The sequence below is a fragment of the Chionomys nivalis genome, chromosome X (assembly GCF_950005125.1).
Source record: "Chionomys nivalis chromosome X, mChiNiv1.1, whole genome shotgun sequence".
Taxonomy (NCBI): Eukaryota; Metazoa; Chordata; class Mammalia; order Rodentia; family Cricetidae; genus Chionomys; species Chionomys nivalis.
The window spans coordinates 31,150,158-31,168,449 of NC_080112.1; the positions used below are offsets into that span (position 1 = coordinate 31,150,158).

Here is an 18,292-nt window from a genome sequence, read left to right on the forward strand (position 1 = left end):
AAAAAAAAAAAAAAAAAGAAGCAAGAGTACAAGCAGCAGCTTAGTAGCCCTTCTGTCCCCCAATAGCCACTATCTTCTTCCAGAGGTAACTACTAATTTGGACTCAAATATAAGATTACTTATAGTACTTTTGTATTTTTAAATAAATGGTGTCATATAGTAGGTAGTCTTTTATTTTATATGTATGTATGTGTATGTTGAGGGCAGGACATGCAACAGCATGCATGTGGAAGCCAGAGAACTTTTGGGGGCCCTTAAATCTTGTTGATACAGGGTCTCCCTTGTTTCTGCTACTGTGCTGTATACTCCAGGCTAGCTGGCACCTGAACTTCCAGGCACCTACCCTGCCTCAGCCTCCCATCCTACATACAGTAGTATATTGGGATTACAGAAACTTGATACACCTGCTTTTTTCTGCGTTCAGGTGATTGACTCAGGTCATCACGCTTGTACAGCTATCACTTTTACCTGCTAAGCCATCTCCCCAGCCCAGTGTGAGTAATTATTTATGCCTGGCTTTTTCTTCTTTTTCTTTTATTATTATTTTTCATTTATTTTACATTCCAACCACAGTTTCACCTCCCTTCTCTCCTCTTGTTCCATTCCCCCACATTTACTCCTCCGTTTCCATTCAGAAAGGGGCAGGCTTCCCATGCATGTCAACAAAGCACGGCATATCAAACTGAAGTAGGACTAAGCTCCTCCCTTTGTATTAAGGCTGGGCAAGGCAACCCAGTATGAGGGAGGATTAGGTTCCCAAAAGCCAGCTCAAGCATTAAGGACAGGCCCTGCTCCCACTGCTAGGAGTCCCAAAAATAGACCAAGCTACATGACTGTCACACATATGTAGAGGGACTAACTAGGTCAGTCCCACGTAGGCTCCCTAGATGTCATTGAGGTTCTATGAGGATAGTTATTTCTGTGGGTTTCCTTGTGATGACCTTGACTACCCCTGACTTGTACAATCCTTCTTCCCTCTCTTCAACAAGATTCCCAGAGCTCAGTCCAACACCTGGCTGTGGATCCCTGGCTTCTTTTAAATATCATGCTTGTAGGAGTCATCTATGTTTTTTGTGTAACAAAGATACATCTATTATCTTTTTACAGCTTCACTATATGAATACACTATAATTTACTGTGTTATTCTTTTTGGAATATGGGGTACTTCTAATTTAGACTATCACAAGGAATTAAACTAAAACCACATTTGTACACATTTATGTTAAAGTATTTCTATTGGGTGCACACCTAAGGAACGGAAATACTAATCACAAAGTCATTAGGCATGTATGCTAGCTTTGGTAGATACTTCCAATCTACAAATTTATGCTTTCATTAGAAGAGTTCTGATCAGTTTGCATCCTCACTGACATTGGGATTATTGTTTTCACTGTTAGCCATTCTGTCAGTAATGTAGTGATCAATTTGGCTGATTTGGTTAAATCAGTTTGCGATTTAACCTCAGTTTTTCTGATGACTAAGTTGGGTACCATTTACTGATCATGTGAGTAATTTTTTTTAACCCACAAATATTGTAAGTTTTTGCCCATTCTTGATGTTTCTCTGGGATCTTGGCAGGGTTTACTTTGAGGACACCTAGGCTGGACTTCTTATAGTATGAGAAGAGTCATCAGCTACTACCACAATGATTATATGACAGCTACAGAATAAGTTCACACAACAACATGGTTTGGATAGAGAGTTGGCCAGGTTAAAGGAGATAAACAGTATTAGAATTATGTATTTTTATAAATGAACATTGGAGGACTGACCATGAAAAGGTAACAAAACCATTTAAACTTTTACAGGTTACCAACAAATAAAAATCTTCATGCACTATTAATACCACACCAATGTTTTACTGTAGTATCCCTAGAATACTCAATACATTAGGAAAATTTATGGTATTTATGGTATTTCTTTATTCACTGAGTAAATATTCACCAAGTGTCTACTATGTGCAATTCTAGATAGTAAGAGTAAATTAAGCTGGGCAGTCTAAAATGTAGTTAAAATATATGCTTGGAGTCCAAAACATAGATCAACTTAGATTCATCTGGCTCTATCACTTCCCATGCATCAGTAGGAAGTTCTTAAATACCTCTAAACCACAACTGTAAAATGTATTTTTTCAGAAGATAAAATAAAACAACATATATAAACAGCACCTACCAACATGCCTGGAGTTTCAAACAGCAAATGGCCAGTACATGACAGCTCTTTAAAAAGTAGAACATGATTATTCATTTGAGTAATTGTAATTTTTTTGATACTTGTTATTTAAATATTTTCATTATATAATCAATTTTTCATGCTACTAGAAGGGTTGGGTTTGTGTAAAATTGTCAAATTAACAAGTTCATACATAAGGCTCAAGCACTCTAGATGCAATGCTATAAACTGGCCATGAGGGAACTGGGCAATATGGAAGTGATACAGGTGGCAAAAAGTTGATACAAAGAACAAAGCAAAGAATCCACTTCAGGAAAATTGTAAATGTTCCTTGAAATCGGGCATTTCTCTTTAGGGGAACTCGAAAGCTATGTATATTTAAGTGTCACAAAAGATAATCACCATATATATGTGTGACGGGTGTCTAAGGGCAAGTCCCATACCTGCCCAACAATGAAACAATTTCCATGTATCTGGTAGAATACGACAATGTTCAACAAAATGCTACGGTACAGCCTAGCAATGCTACCCTTTTATTTCTACTTTGGTTGTAGGGGGAATGGAACTTAGAATCTTACAGATGCTAGTAAAAACATCTATAACTGAGTAACATCCCCATACTACAACAATGCTACTCTTAAACACACACATACACACACACAAATATATATATACTCAAGAGAACTTCAACATATATAGCCACAAAAACCATATACAACTGAGTTTTCATTCATTATTCATAGTACTTATGTTTTCTAAGTCAGCCCATGCATGGGATAAATACTGAGCCATTGTTCTTCAGAAGAAATAGAGGGCTATGTTCCTGTGAATTTTTGGTCACACATTTTTTGGTGAAATGATCAATCCATATCCTGTATATGTTTGTGTAAAGATACATTTCTGTCATATATATTGCTGATTTGTTAACTGAAATCATGGCCAACAGCTTTGTAAGTCATATCTGACAAAAGCATTTTCTTTGTAAAAGCACATAATAGCATTCTTACATTTAAGGAATGCTAGGCAACACTTTGGCACTATACTTGGTGGTCACTTTAAAGCAGCCAAGTCAACAACAGAAAGCACAAAAATGTGAAGTGTGGAACTAAACAGACCTTGAAAAGGACACTCACCTACAGAATGAGAGCCAAAACAAGAAGAAAAGAGCTGCAGTGTTTAACCTCAACTAGGAACACAAGTGTTGAGCAATTCAAAAATTTCACTGTTTTGCAGGTCTGTGGGTGACCACAAAAGTGCCACAAGTATTATTAGTTTGAGAATTACAAAGAAATAGTGCTGAATAGATGAATGCATAAAGTACAAAAACCATGAATGAAGACCAAGAGTATGTATGTGTGTGTGTGTGTATATATATACATATATATATATGTATATATATATACATTGTTAACAGCAGCATTACACATGACAGCTAATAAAGTGGTCAAATACTAACCTTCAATTAATGAGTTGATATAGAAAATATGGTATATCCATACAATAGACAAAAAAGCAACCAGATTACTGATCCAATCTATAATGTGTAAAATGCATTTTTGAAACATATTAAGTGAAATAAAGCAGCCATAAAGGTCTCTTATTAAAAACAAAGGTCTCCTATTAAGGTATGACTTCATTAATGTCCAAAATGTATAAATCCATTAGAGACAAAGTATATTCAAGGTTGCCAGGTGGTGGAGGGTGGTGGGTAAGGGATCATGGGTCTACAAAAGGCAAAACGTTTCTTTGGGAATTTGATGAAATGTTCTAGAAATAAGAGTTGCACCAGTGAAAACCACTAAAATATACAGGCTAACAAACTGTATTTTATTGTGCATAAATTACATCTGAATAAGACATTTTAGTATTTTATTATTTATTAACCTGTATTAATTCTGCTTATTAATGAGGCCAAGGATGGTATTTCAACACATGCACTATCACAAACTAATCAAATACAGCCTCCTTTTATCTCCCTGCTTTTCACTCCCCCAAACCTGTAGGTCATCCTTCCCTAACTCCAGTCACACTACTGTTTTCAGTTTGACTTGTTTGTTTTAAAGAGACCATATACAGTATTTGTGTTTCTCTGGTTAACTTATTTCATTAAACAAAATTTCCTCAATCCGAACCAGTTTGCTAGTGATGACAAGATCTGATTCTTCTTTATAACTGAACAATGTGTCCATACATGCCTGCACATAAGTGTGTGAGTATGCATTTGCCACAATGCACGTGTGCAACTGGCAAAAGTGCATTCTTCTCTTCCACCATATGTGTTCACAGTATCAAACTCAAGTCATCAGGCAAGAACCTTTACCTGTTGAACCAGGTATGGCCTCTATATGGCCATTTGCCCACTTTTAAAATTAGGTTTATTGAGGGTATGTATTTTTAGGTCGCATATGTAATTGGGCATTAATCCTTTCCCAGATATATAGTTGGCAAATATTTCTTCTATTCTATATATTGTTTCTTCTCTATTAATTCTACTCTATTATTTTTTTTTTAAATAAGTAGCTGGAAATGGCTGGTGCTTTGTAAGAGAAATCTCTTTCTGGTTTATATACCGTGAATTCCATAATGAATAAATAATTAGTTTTAGTGATTCACCAGCTAGGAAGTTGATTGTGTACCATGAATTTTACTGAAAGTAAACAGAGAATAAAACTAACTAATTCCTTTCATCAACCCTGATGCCAATTTTCAACATGTCCCTTTTCCTGGCACTCTAGATACTTTTTACAGATATTGCAACACACTACAATATTTTACTTGGGAGAGAAGACTTGATGTAATGTAAGACATAAAATATTATGGAAGGTAATATGAGAGAGAAAAAACTGCATATCCATCATAAGCATTTTCTTAAGCATATCAATTTTATAAAAATAATAAGAGAAGATGAATTCAGAAATGTGTTCCTTTCCAAGTACCTATGTCTGATGCTGTGTGGAAGTCTTCATGAACACTTAGAAATACCTGTAACCCCCAGTCTGAAGAATGCCTGCTACAGAGTGAGAATTCAAGCATCAATTCTCTAAATTCTCTTTTCACCATCAAACTGAATTGTTTATTTATTGACAGGTAATGCATGCTACCACTTAAAATTTGTAACTTCCATATTCTCCCCAAATGTTTCGAATTGCAAGGGGACAGACCGCTTATGTTTCTTTGAATGGACATCAAATTCTCAGAGTAGCACAATGTTAAATGGTATCCAGTATTTTAAAGCATCTCCAGGTTATTTTCAAACTCCAAGTCATTTTTCAATTATGCTGTTTAGAGATTCATGACAAGATAAAAGTCTGTAATTGTTTGGTACTGATTCATTTTTTTCCCCCAAATATTTCCAATCTGTGTTTGGATGAATCTAGTGATCTGGAGCCTATGAATAATGAGGTAGGACTGTATACATAAAAAAAATGGTGACAATAAAGTCTAGTCCTGGCCAAAGAAAACCAGGACTAATAATATATTTTTGTATAAATTAAAAATATAAAAATAATGTAGTGAAAATAAATAATATTTCAAAGTCTTTACAGTTGAACATTTGTTAAACTTTATTTAAATCCCTTAACCCTTGAAAAAATAGCAAAAGTTAATAAATTTACCAACTTTCATGTTTTGGACAGCTTACAATGAAGAGACCTTTCCTTTATGACTCAGATAAGATTCATGGTGCTCCTTCACTTAACTATGATAAGGCCAAACATAGACACTCTAAACTACCATTCTTTACCTTATAATTGATGAGCTCAACTCTTACCCAACAAAAACAATATTAAAAATTTCTGTTTGCCTGATCTTTGAGAAGTAAGTAGATCTTCCTTGAATACAGATTTCCCTGCTATAAAACAGATCCCACTCCCTTTGTTTGGCATCCTGAAGATGTCTGTACATATTTCAGTGGACCATAATAAGATTCTGGGTGGGACTAATAAAAACTCTCATCCATAAGATATTTCAATAGTCCCTTTCTCTTTTGTGCAATAACCCTTTTGAATAGATGTTCTCCTTACTAAGTTATAATTTGTTTTTTTTGCAAATACACATTCAATTAATTACATAATATAAAACTCTGTAGAACAACCACCTTAATAAAAAAGATGATTTCTTAGATTATTTCAAATGCCTATCCATTTAGCCATAACAATACCAACGCAAACATATAAGAATTACCCCTCAGCTACTTTAGACTTAAATATAATCATCAACTACACTGCAAAATTCTCATACTTACTTTACAGAATCTTTCCCATCTTCACCTAGCATGGTTTATGCATCCTCTAGCCATCATTGCCTATCTTTATGGCTTCCAGAGAAATTCTCTAAATCACATAATATAAAGGATAATGAAATGAAGATTTGAGAGAACAGGTAGCTATTTGCATAAAAAGGGAAACAGGGAAATGTTAAAAAAAATCCACATATGGTGGAGGTGAGATAACCTACAATACTATTTTATTTCTGAATAAATATTGAAAATAGGTGCTCATTTTACAGTTTTTCATACTGTTATATATCCTTAATGTGACATTAAAATGAAATTTAATATAAAAACCAAAAGGCTTTGAGAGCACTAGTATATAAACATGTAAACATGACAGCCTCTTTATCAACACATCTAGTATATAAAATAGAAAATCCAGATTAAGAGACATTTATAATATTGATATCAGGAATTACAGTCAACAAATTAAATGCTTACATCAAGAATTATACCTAGTGAGTCCGAATCATTTTAGATAACAAACAAGCCATATACTTGTAGAAGTAGTTAATCTGGACTAAACTATCGCCACATTCTTAAAGAGTAAAAAATATGTAACAAATCAGAGCTTTCTTTTCCCCATGGCTGATCTCAAGAACAGTCATTGTAAATTGTTCCACTTCAGAGACACATTAGCAATTTCTGATGGAACTAGTTGCAGGATATGGTTAGTAAGACAATCAGAAACTTCACAACTGGAAAATGTGCATCTTATTCGAAATGTAGTTATCCAGAAATAGTTGCCACAGCATCACAAGTAATCATTAAGAAATGGATGCATATCTTTCAAAGTTGACTTTTTAGCTAAACAGGGTTCAATATAGACAGGCAGGCAGGCAAACAGAAACATACACACAGTTCCCCACCCCCCCCCTCCGAAGACGTGCCATCAATGTAATTTGCTAAAAAGCACTAATTCTATTACCTAGGACGCATGAAATACAAAAATATGTGAATTCTTTTTAATATATGCTTCAACAGTATGGAGAAAACTAATGGGAAAACCCTCTTTTAGATTCTACTAGTCAGTGTGACCCATGCAGTAATTAAATGGGAACTATGATAAGAAATGGTGAAAATAGACATTCTGGAGAAAATTATACAACTGTGAGCTGGTCTTTAACCAGTTTTGCTCAAATATTTCATTTAATAGAAAGTCCTTTCTCTTTTCTACATAGGATTACTATAAAAAATAAAGTGATTAAAATATTAATCACAGTTAATTATCTCGTGATTCTCAGGAATCCATATTTAATAATATCAATGCTAAAGATGATTATGTGATAATTCCACAACAATATGAATTTATGCTTTACACACATAGAATGAGGCACATATAGGATAATTCAATAACATTTTAAAAGAATGGGTGTTTTCATTTCGAATACTAATTCGCAAATTACAATTTGATTCCTTAAATCTGTGACCAGGACTTCAGAATGCATGATGAAACTGATGAGGACTGCACTCTCTAGTATGTAACACGATAAAATTAAAGTATAAAGGCTAATATCTTGATACATATTTGCTGGGTTAATTCTATACATGCCACAGCAGAAGAAATGCTAACACTAAGGAATACTACTGTATACAAAAGGTTTTCACATGCTTTCTGCATGCTGAAGGAGGGATAGAGATTAATGAGCTAAACCAGGAATTATCCCACAAAATGAGAAAGTACATTATATAAATTAGAATTATTGAATATTCATGTGTCCTAGGGAAAGCAAGTAACAATGTTTGATGATGTTCTCAGTTATATCAATCACGATATGCATGTATGTACCAATTTGAACCCAAACCTTAGTATTAGAACCCAAACCTTTAGTTAAAGTTTTCCTATATTCTTGAATATTTGGCAGACAATTATTACTCTTGTAGAAGACTATACAAACCACAAAGAAAGTTTTAAAGAACATCTTTTATTCTAGAATAATTATACATTAACAGAAATGTGCAAAAATAATACAAAGAAGCTTTGTATATTATTAGTCTAGTCCTTCCTTCCCTTGGTAACAGCTTACACAATCATAGTACAGTATCAAATGCAGGAGATCGACACTGATACAAACAACAGACCCCATTTTGCTTTCACAGGTTTACATGAATTAATGTATTATATGTAAAATTATTCAATTTTATCATTATGTGTAAATTCTTGTCACCAACAAAATGGAAATCAGTTGTGTTCCACAAAGAGCCCATTTTTACTATGTTGATCCTCCCAATCCAAGAGCAAGGGAGATCCTTCCATTTTTTGGTATCCTCTTCAATTTCTTTTTTCAAAGACTTAAAGTTCTTGTCAAATAGATCTTTCACTTCCTTGCTTAGAGTTACCCCAGGATACTTTATGCTATTTGTGGCTATCGTGAAAGGTGATGCCTCTCTGATTTCCCTCTCTGCTTCCTTATCCTTTGTGTATAGGAGGGCAACTGATTTTTTGGAGTTGATCTTGTATCCTGCCACATTACTAAAGGAGTTTATCAGCTGTAGGAGTTCTTTGGTGGAGTTTTTGGGGTCGCTTATGTACACTATCATATCATCTGCAAATAACGAAAGTTTAACTTCTTCCTTTCCCCTTGATCCCCTTATGTTTTCTTATTGCTATTGCTAGAACTTCAAGCACTATATTGAAGAGGTATGGAGAGAGTGGACAGCCTTGTCATGTTCCTGATTTTAGTGGGATGGCTTTGAGTTTTTCTCCATTTAATTTAATGTTAGCTGTCAGCTTGCTGTATACTGCTTTTATTATATTTAGAAATGAACCTTGTATTCCTAATCTCTCCAAGACCTTTATCATAAAGGGTTGTTGAATTTTGTCAAATGCTTTTTCAGCATCTAATGAAATGATCATATGGTTTTTTTCTTTCAGTTTATTTATATGATGGATTACATTGAATCTATTCCTTTAAAAGCACACTGATCACATTTCATGATTTTTATTCTAATATTGCAGTGCCACAGACGAGAAAATTAGTACTCTGTCCTAAAGTTCAAAATTTTTATCAGTTTGAAACTGGTAAAAAGAATTCTATAGAGTACAATGTTATTTACAGGTAGATTTTAAATGAAACACAATTCCTTGGGATCCATTAAACTGTTCAATGCATTACTATTTTTCTTTCTTTTTTTTAATGGAGTAGTATTCCACAACACAGATATACCACATTTTATTTAACTATTAACCCGTTGTAAAGTATTTCAGTACTTTCCAAATTTGACCTAGTACGAACAGAACCACAATGAAAATTTGATTATGATCTTGCCATGAGCATAAATTATTTCTCTGGGATGTATATTTTCTTTTAATATAATGACTGGGTTGTACGGAAAGGGTTTGCTTGGAATTTTTAACTTTTTATTTCCCAGAGTTACAACACCACTTTATAGTCCCAGTAGCAATATATGAAAGAGCCATTTTCTCTACATTGTTGCCAGAAAAAAGTATCATTATTTTTAATTCTATACTTACTAGAAAGTATTTAGTAATATGTCATTTTGGCTTTGATTTCCCTAACGAATAATTAGGGAACATTAAGCATACTACTGTACACTTGGTAGGACCTGTATTCTTTCTTAACCTGCAATAGAATTTTCTTTTTTTAAAATTGATTTTATTGAGATATACATTTTTCTCTTCTCCCCTCCACTTCAACACTCTCCCATAGTCCCAGGAGATCTTGTCTTTTTCTATTTCCCATGTAGATTAGATCCACATATGTCTCTCTTAGGGTTCTCATTGTTGTCTAGGTTCGCTGGGATTGTGATTTGTATACTGATCGTTTAAAAATCACTTATGAGTAAATATATATGATAACTGTTTTTCTGGGTCTGGGTTACCTCACTCTATCCATTTGCCTGCAAATTTCAAGATGTTATTTTTTTTCTGCTGTTTAGTACTCCATTGTGTAAATGTATCACATTTTCCTTATCCATTCTTCGGTTGAGGGGCATTTAGGTTGTTTCCAGGTTATGACTATGACAAACAATCCTGCTATGAACATAGTTGAGCACATGCCCTTGTGGCACAATTGAGCATCTTTTGTATATATAACCAAAAGGAGTATTTCTGGGTCTTGAGGAAGGCTGTTTCCTAATTTACCAAGAAATCATCATACTGATATCCAAAGGGACTGTACCAGCTTGCATTCCCACCAGCAATGCAGAAGTGTTCCCTTTTCTCCACAACCTCCCCAGCATAAGTTGTCATCAGTGTTTTTGATCTTGGCCATTCTTACAGGTGTAAGATAGAATCTCAGCGGTCTTCTGATTTGCATTTCTCTGGTGACTAAGGATGTTGAACATTTCCTTAAGTGTCTTTCAGCCATTTTAGATTCCTCTGTTAAGAGTTCTCTGTTTAGGTCTGTACTCCATTTTTTATTGGATTTTTTGTTCTTTTGATGACCAATTTCTTGAGTTCTTTGTATATTTTGGAGATCAGACCTCTGTCTGATGTGGGGTTGGTGAAGATCTTTCCCCATTCCGTAGGCTGTCGTTTTGTCTTGTTGACTGTGTTCTTTGCTTTACAGAAGCTTCTCAGTTTCAGGAGATCCCATTTATTAATTGTTTCTCTCAGTGTCTGTGCTGCTGGGGTTATAATTAGGAAGTGGTCTACTGTGCCAAGAGTTCAAGTGTACTTCCCACTTTCTCTTCTATAAGGTTCAGAGTGGTTGGCTTTATGTTGAGGTCTTTGATACATTTGGACTTGAGTTTTGTACATCGTGATAGATATGGGTCTATTTGCATTCTTCTACATGTTGATATCCAGCTATGGTAGCTAGCACCATTTGTTAAATATGCTTTCTTTTTTCCATTTGATATTTTTGGCTTCTTTGTCAGAAATCAGGTGTTCGAAGGTGTGTGGGTCTTCGATTTGGTTCCATGTGTCCTCCTGTCTGTTTTTATGCCAATACCAGGCTGTTTTCAGTACTGTAGCTCTGTAGTAGAGTTTGAAGTCAGGGATTGTGATGCCTCCAGAAATTCTTTTATTGTACAGGATTGTTTTGGCTATCCTGATTTTTTTTTTTTTTTTTTTTTGCTTTTCCATATAAAGTTGAGTACTATTCTTTTGAGGTCTGTGAAGAATTTTGCTGGGATTTTGATAGGCATTGCATTGAATCTGGAGATTGCTTTTGGTAAGATTGCCATTTTTACTATGTTAATTCTACCTACCCAAGAGCATGGGAGATCTTTCCACTTCTGGTGTCTTCTTCAATTTCTTTCTTCAAAGATTTAAAGTTCTTGTCATACGGGTCTTGTTTGGTTAGAGTTACTCTGAGATAGTTTATGCTATTTGTGGCTATTGTGAAAGGTGATGTTTCTCTGATTTCTTTCTCAGCCCATTTATCATCTGTGTAAAGGAAGGCTCTTGATTTTTTTTAGTTAATCTTGTATCCTGCTATATTACTGAAAGTGTTTATGAGCTGTAGGAGTTCCTTGGTAGAATTTTGGGGGTCACTTATGTAAACTATCATATCATCAGCCAATAGTGAGAGTTTGACTTCTTCTTTTCTGATTTGTATTTCCTTGATCTCCTTTTGTTGTCTTATTGCTCTAGCCAGAACCTTAAGAACTATATTGAATAGATAAGGAGAGAGTGGACAACCTTGTCTTGTTCCTGATTTCAGTGGGATGATAGCTGGGAGTTTCTCTCCATTTAGTTTGATGTTGGTTGTTGGCTTGCTGTATATTGCCTTTATTATGTTTAGGCATATTCCTTGTATCCCTTCTCTCTCCACGACTTTTATCATGAATGGGTGTTTGTTAAAGGGTCAATGATCATGTGTTTTTTTTTTCTTTCAGTACGTTTATATGGTGGATTACATCGATAGATTTTTGTACGTTGGTTTTTTAATGTCTGAATCGTGCACTTGCTATCCTGTCTAACAATTCTTCATCAAGTTTTATAGACACAATGATTTTCTGGTATACTGTATAAGTGATATAGCTTTAAATTTTACATTTAAATCTGTGAGCCACTTTGCATAAATTTCATACAGGGTTAGAGTGAAGTACACTTACCATGTTGGCTCCTAGGTCAACCCCAAGTTGTCATGCTTAGAGGCAAGTGTCTTCACCTGCTTAGCTATCTCACTGGTACCCAAATAGAAATACCTTAATATAAATTCACTTAGCTTTCATTAAGCAATTTTACATCTTTATACATATAAAGGAAGAAATTCTAAACCATTTAGGAATGATAGGTCTCAGAATCTCCTAAAAACTTACAGTATGATCAGATTTATATCGAAGTCTAGACAAGATCGCTGGGCAAAAGTTGGGAGCATGGGGTGGAGGTGGGGTGGGGGGAAGGGGAGATGGGGAGAGAGAAGGGAGAAGGGGAGGATTGGGGAGAGCTTGGGGGAATGGGATGGTTGAGATGGAGGAAGGGTGGATATGGGAGCAGGGAAGAAGATATCTAAACTAAAGAAGTCATTTTAGGGTTGGCAAGAGACTTGGTTCTAGAGGGGTTCCCAGGTGTCCAAGGGGATGTCCCCAACTTGTTCCCTTGGGCAGCAGAGGAGAGGGTGCCTGAACTGGCCTTATCCCATAGCCACACTGATGAATAGCTTGCATATCACCATAGAACCTTCATCTGGCAATGGATGGAGATAAAGAGACCCACATTGAAGCACTGGACTGAGCTCCCAAGGCCCAGATGAAGAGCAGAAGGAGGGAGAACATGAGCAAGGAAGTCAAGACCACGAGGGGTGCGTCCACCCACTGAGACGGTGGGACTGATCTAATGGGAGCTCACCAAGGCCAGCTGGACTGGGGCTGAACGAGCATGTGATCAAACCAGACTCTCTGATCTGAATGTGGCTGAGAATGAGGGCTGAGTGAGAAGCCAATGATAATGACACCAGGTTTTGATTCTACTGCATGTACTGGCTTTTTGGGAGCCCAGTCTGTTTGGATGCACACCTTCCTAGACCTGGATGGAGGGGGGAGGGGAGTAGGGGGAGGGGGAAGTAAATGGGAGGATGGGAGGAGGTGGAAATTTTTAATAAATAAATAATATATATATATAAACTAAAAGAAAAATAAACACATACATAACAATCTGTTTTTATTTTCAAGGGACTACTGAAATTTGTGCAATATGAAAAATCTCATTGAATAAAACATTAGAATATTGATGGCAAAAAATAAAGAATAAATATTCAAATTATAATATGGACTCTTCAGTACAGCAATACAAATTTAAAATTAATATAATGATCTTCAATTAATAAATATTTTATTTCAAAACTAAATTTGTATGTTATTTATATATAATTTACTTTGTATTTTTCTAATAAAATCATATGATAAACAAAACTTTCAGGTGGGCCTCAGAAGACATATGTACTCATATTTGTTATCAGTTTCTTTCTTGAGACAGGGTTTCATGTAGCACAGGCTGACTTCAGACTTACTAAGTAGCTAAGGATGACCTTCAACTTCTGATCTTCCAGACTCCACCTAATTTTTAGATTATAGTCCTGCTCAACCACATTTAGTTCATAATATATTTTGAAAACAGATATGGTAACAGGAAAAAAATGGGCAGTGACAAGGATCAAATAAACCAGAGGGCAAATGGAGGGAAACTATGAGGAAGACAAGAATAAGTGATGGGGTGGAGTTGTAAATGATGTGCTGCTGCTGAAATCTGAAAATCAAAGATATTTCTAGATAGTCTTACTTGCACTTATGAATTCTGCTTTACTGTGCTACACTTCACTTCAAAAATTGTTTCTTCTTCATACAGTATTCTTATATGCTTTGCCATGGAACAGGCTATATTTGAACCCTAACAATTTATAAATGTAACAGAAAAAAAAGAATCAGACACTGTTGCTTATAGTAACTATAAAAAGGGTTAAAAAGAAGTTAGGCAGAAAGGTCATGAAGGGATCACTATTCAAAAATTTTATACACCAATTTACTATTTACTTCATCTATTATACATCTTATAAAATGTGGCTAAGTTATAATAGAGTAAGCTAGTGTGAATAAGAGCAATAGAGAGTATGGGAATTCCATTATAAGAAGTGAGAGAGTACTAGACATGAGATTTGATTCTTTTCTTGGTTAACTTACTGTATGTCACTGTGCTGAAAAAGACAGGAAAAACTAAATAGTAATACCATGAATATGACAATAGTATAGTTTCACTAGAATACCACTAAATTTTGACCCAAACCAGATAAAGTCATCATAATAGGAAAAATTCAAATGGGTATTATTTAAAGTCTGTAGGTGGATAATACTGATATAAAAACAGGACAAAATTCCAATTGGTTCGAAGAGACATAAAGGATCAATTGAATTGCTTGGTCTTGCTTTCAGGACAGAACTTGACTTTTTTTTAATTACCAAAGCAATGAAGATGTGAGTTACAACTTCACTGACAATTTCATATTAAGTAGAGACAACTTCAAACCAGGGATATAAATAAATTATATGTACTACTTGCCTTCCTCTTTTACAGTTTGGTGTTTGTTTGTTTGGGGCTTTTTTTTTTTTTTTTTTTTTGAGATAGGGTTTCAGTATATAGTCTTGGCTGGCCTGGAATTCTTTATGGAGATCAGGATGTCCTTGAAATCACCTGTCTCTGCCTCCTAAATTCTAGGATTAAAGCTATAAATTACCATACCCTGTTCTAACTAAGTGGTAATAGAGATTTACTCTCATATTCTGGCTCCAGAGTTCCAGAGACCTGGCTAAAGAAATCTGTCAATAATTCACCATAAACAAATGAGAAAGAGGTTGTCTCCTTTAAAAATGTCTTTAGACTGGAAAGACAGTGAATTAGGTATACTGATAAGACAAACAAAATGTTTGATATTAAAAATTGGGGGCTAAGAAATAAGTTCTGAGTATTTAATCATTTATAATATATAGGAGGATCTCACCTGTTACTGTAACTTAATATAGGTAATTAAGGAAATTATTTAACATTCATAATTTTAAATTAGAGCCCTACTGAATTTATAGACAATATCAGAACATTTTTAAAGCTTTAAAACACCTACTTGTTTAATAATCATGTTTGTACAAAATTATCTCAGTGCTCAGTTCCTATACTGACGCATAGGAACTTTAAACTCAAAATGAATTAAGAGAAACAGTACTTGCTTAGCTTGCCTGAGGCCCTGGATTTGCAAACAACACAACCAAACATAAAACAAAATAGTTCAAAGAAAAAAATTAACTGTAAAGTTCACTGAAAGGCAATTTTTAATATTGTTAAGCATATAAAATAACCTGTACTTAAAACGTTAATGACTAATTCTGATAATGAAATTATGAACTATGAAACATTTAAATTTTACTACAAGTTTTCCCCAAAAAGAGTGTTCATGTTTATTCAATAAATGTATGTATACCCTTTGACCTGTAAACAAATCATTACAGGATTCTTTCGTAGTAGTGACTTAACGAATACAGTTTTTTAAAAGATTTGTTTACTTTTATTTTATTTGTATGGGGGTTTTACCTGCTTGCATGTCTGTGTACCAAGTGCATGGCTGGTATTGACAGGGGCCAAAAAGGGCATTGGATCCCCTGGGACTGGAGTGTCAGATGGTTTGTGAGACCTCATGTGAGTGCTGGAAATCAAGCCCAAGTCCTCTGGAAGAGCAGTTAGTGCTCTTAATCACTGAGCCACTTCTCTAGCCTTTTTAAGAATCTTCTAAAACATTATATTGATAATAATAATTTAAAGAGTCACAAAATATTTAAAAGTAATCAACTTGACTAAAAATCTATAGAAATAGATTAAACTGGTACACACAGTGTGTGAGATTCTACTTTCCAGAAGAAGATAATTGGGTGAAACACAAATGGGATACTTCACCTTGAATTTTCTAACCTAAGTTCTCAATTGCACTGCCTTAATATTAAAAAACAAAAGACTAAAGAAGGATACATCATTTACTAGGCTGTGGAAATCTAAAGTTAGTAGATAGGCTAATTAGAAAAGTCAATAGAATAATTAGTTTTGTTACCTTTAGTGTGAATCATGGCACCTATTTAAAAAGTAACTTCAAATGCACATATATGTAACAATATCTTAAAACATAATTCTAAGTTCTACAAATTCTAATACTACTGACCTTTCAACTTTCACACATACTGTGATTAAGCCAAATGTGAATCAAACATCGATCTTCTAGTTATACGAGATAATAACCCTAAAAGCAGCAAATTACATTTAGAAGGACCTTGGCTGCTTTTAAATCTTCAGTAATCATCCATGCAATTACTTCCCTTTCTGTACTATATCTCACACATTAGAACTCAAATTAGACCCTAAAAACTTATGTCCATATTTCATTCTCTAGTTAAAAAAAAAACAGCTTATAAAGATCCCAGATGACTACAACCCTTCCATATTCCAAAGCTATCTTTTAGATTTCTGAGCAACTGTTTCAACTGGAGTTCAAACTGTCTCCACCCACTTCCCCGCTATATCACACCCTCTGCTTCCCCACCCCCAGATGAGGATAGGTTGATAAATGGATTTTGGAGATGAAATAAAGCCAGACATCAAATAACTTACTTGAAATCCATCTCTTACCTTCTGTACTTAACCCGGGACTTGATGTGAACTTGGCTACATCAACAATTTTTACAGCAAATTGTTGCCCAGTTTCTCTGTTGATACATCGTCGTACAACACTGAAGGGACCCCTAGAAAACAAAAAGTCAGTTTAACTTCACTGACTTTATGTTCTTCTTTTTGACCAACAATTTACTGTGTTTTCTTATTTGCCACAGTCAAACTATATAACCAGTGACCTACCATATTTTAATCTTCATATAGAGCTTCACAATAGAACTTAACTAATGTAATTTAAAACATTATTATCTAATTCACTAGTTAAAACAAAAAAGGAAGCCAAATAATTAGGTTTTTAATTCAAGATCATTTTAAAAAATCTAAATAGTATCCTTATATTCAAGGCAAACAATAACTGTAGTAATTACATATAATTACCAACATCTTATACATAGGGAAGTTTGTAGAAGCAAAGCTCACACAGCAGGGAAACAAGGGTTAATAATGTTAACTTTCAGATCCCAACTCTAACTAATCACACACAACCATTAGAAAATAATCCTCTGTGACAGCACAACAAATCACAACACAGCAAATGTTTCCATTTTTAACCTGGACGTCTTTCTTGTGAATATTTGGTCTGACAATAGCATGCAATTTCAGGAAATATTTAACATGATCAGGTTTTGTCCAAACAAAACCTCTCTGGGTTATGTATGCATTTGTGTAGTGTGATTCAACTCAATGCATCATTCTGGGAAATTTCTGATTCTGTTTGTAGAATTGTCTGTGGTCAATACAGTCAATTTTTAAAACCCCTTTCCTGTTTGAATAAAGGTAAGGAAGAAAGCATGAGCTTCTCCTGCTACCTTTTTGTAAAATATAAAATTAACATAGGTAAGGAAAAAGGAGAGAAAAGGCAATGAGACAACAAACCACCTCTTCAAATTAGGAGCACACACATACTCACAAAACAACAACAATTAAAGAAAAAAGAGGGCAGTACATAAAGGAGGACTTTGAGGGAAGAACGGGAAGGGAGAAACCATGTAATTATAATCTCAAAATATTTTTAAAATCTGAATAAAAGTCAAATTAAATTCACTAATTCACTAAGCTAATTTAATGAGATTGAATAATGACTGTATTTATGAATTCTTCAAGTCATAAGTAAAGCATGTTAAAGGTTCTTCCTTAATGACACGCAGGAAGCTAACAAAGGTGAGCTGAGTCAAATTTAATAACCTTAAAGGACATCAAACCATACTCTGAGATTGCTTGTGGATTTCATTCACAAC

At 34.6% G+C, this 18,292-nt stretch overlaps 1 protein-coding gene across 13 annotated transcripts in view; it reads right to left on the bottom strand.

The window, feature by feature from the left end:
* Cask (calcium/calmodulin dependent serine protein kinase) overlaps window positions 1-18,292 on the bottom strand; it is a 352,639-nt gene that overhangs the window by 261,978 nt on the left and 72,369 nt on the right. For 7 of the 13 annotated variants that reach the window (XM_057758918.1, XM_057758916.1, XM_057758926.1 and 4 more), the window contains exon 2: window positions 17,013-17,125. In XM_057758918.1, the coding sequence (XP_057614901.1) occupies window positions 17,013-17,125 (113 nt within the window). Of the gene's footprint in view, window positions 1-16,994; window positions 17,126-18,292 lie in introns of all 13 variants that reach the window. The other 6 variants (XM_057758917.1, XM_057758925.1, XM_057758922.1 and 3 more) reach the window with 1 other exon arrangement.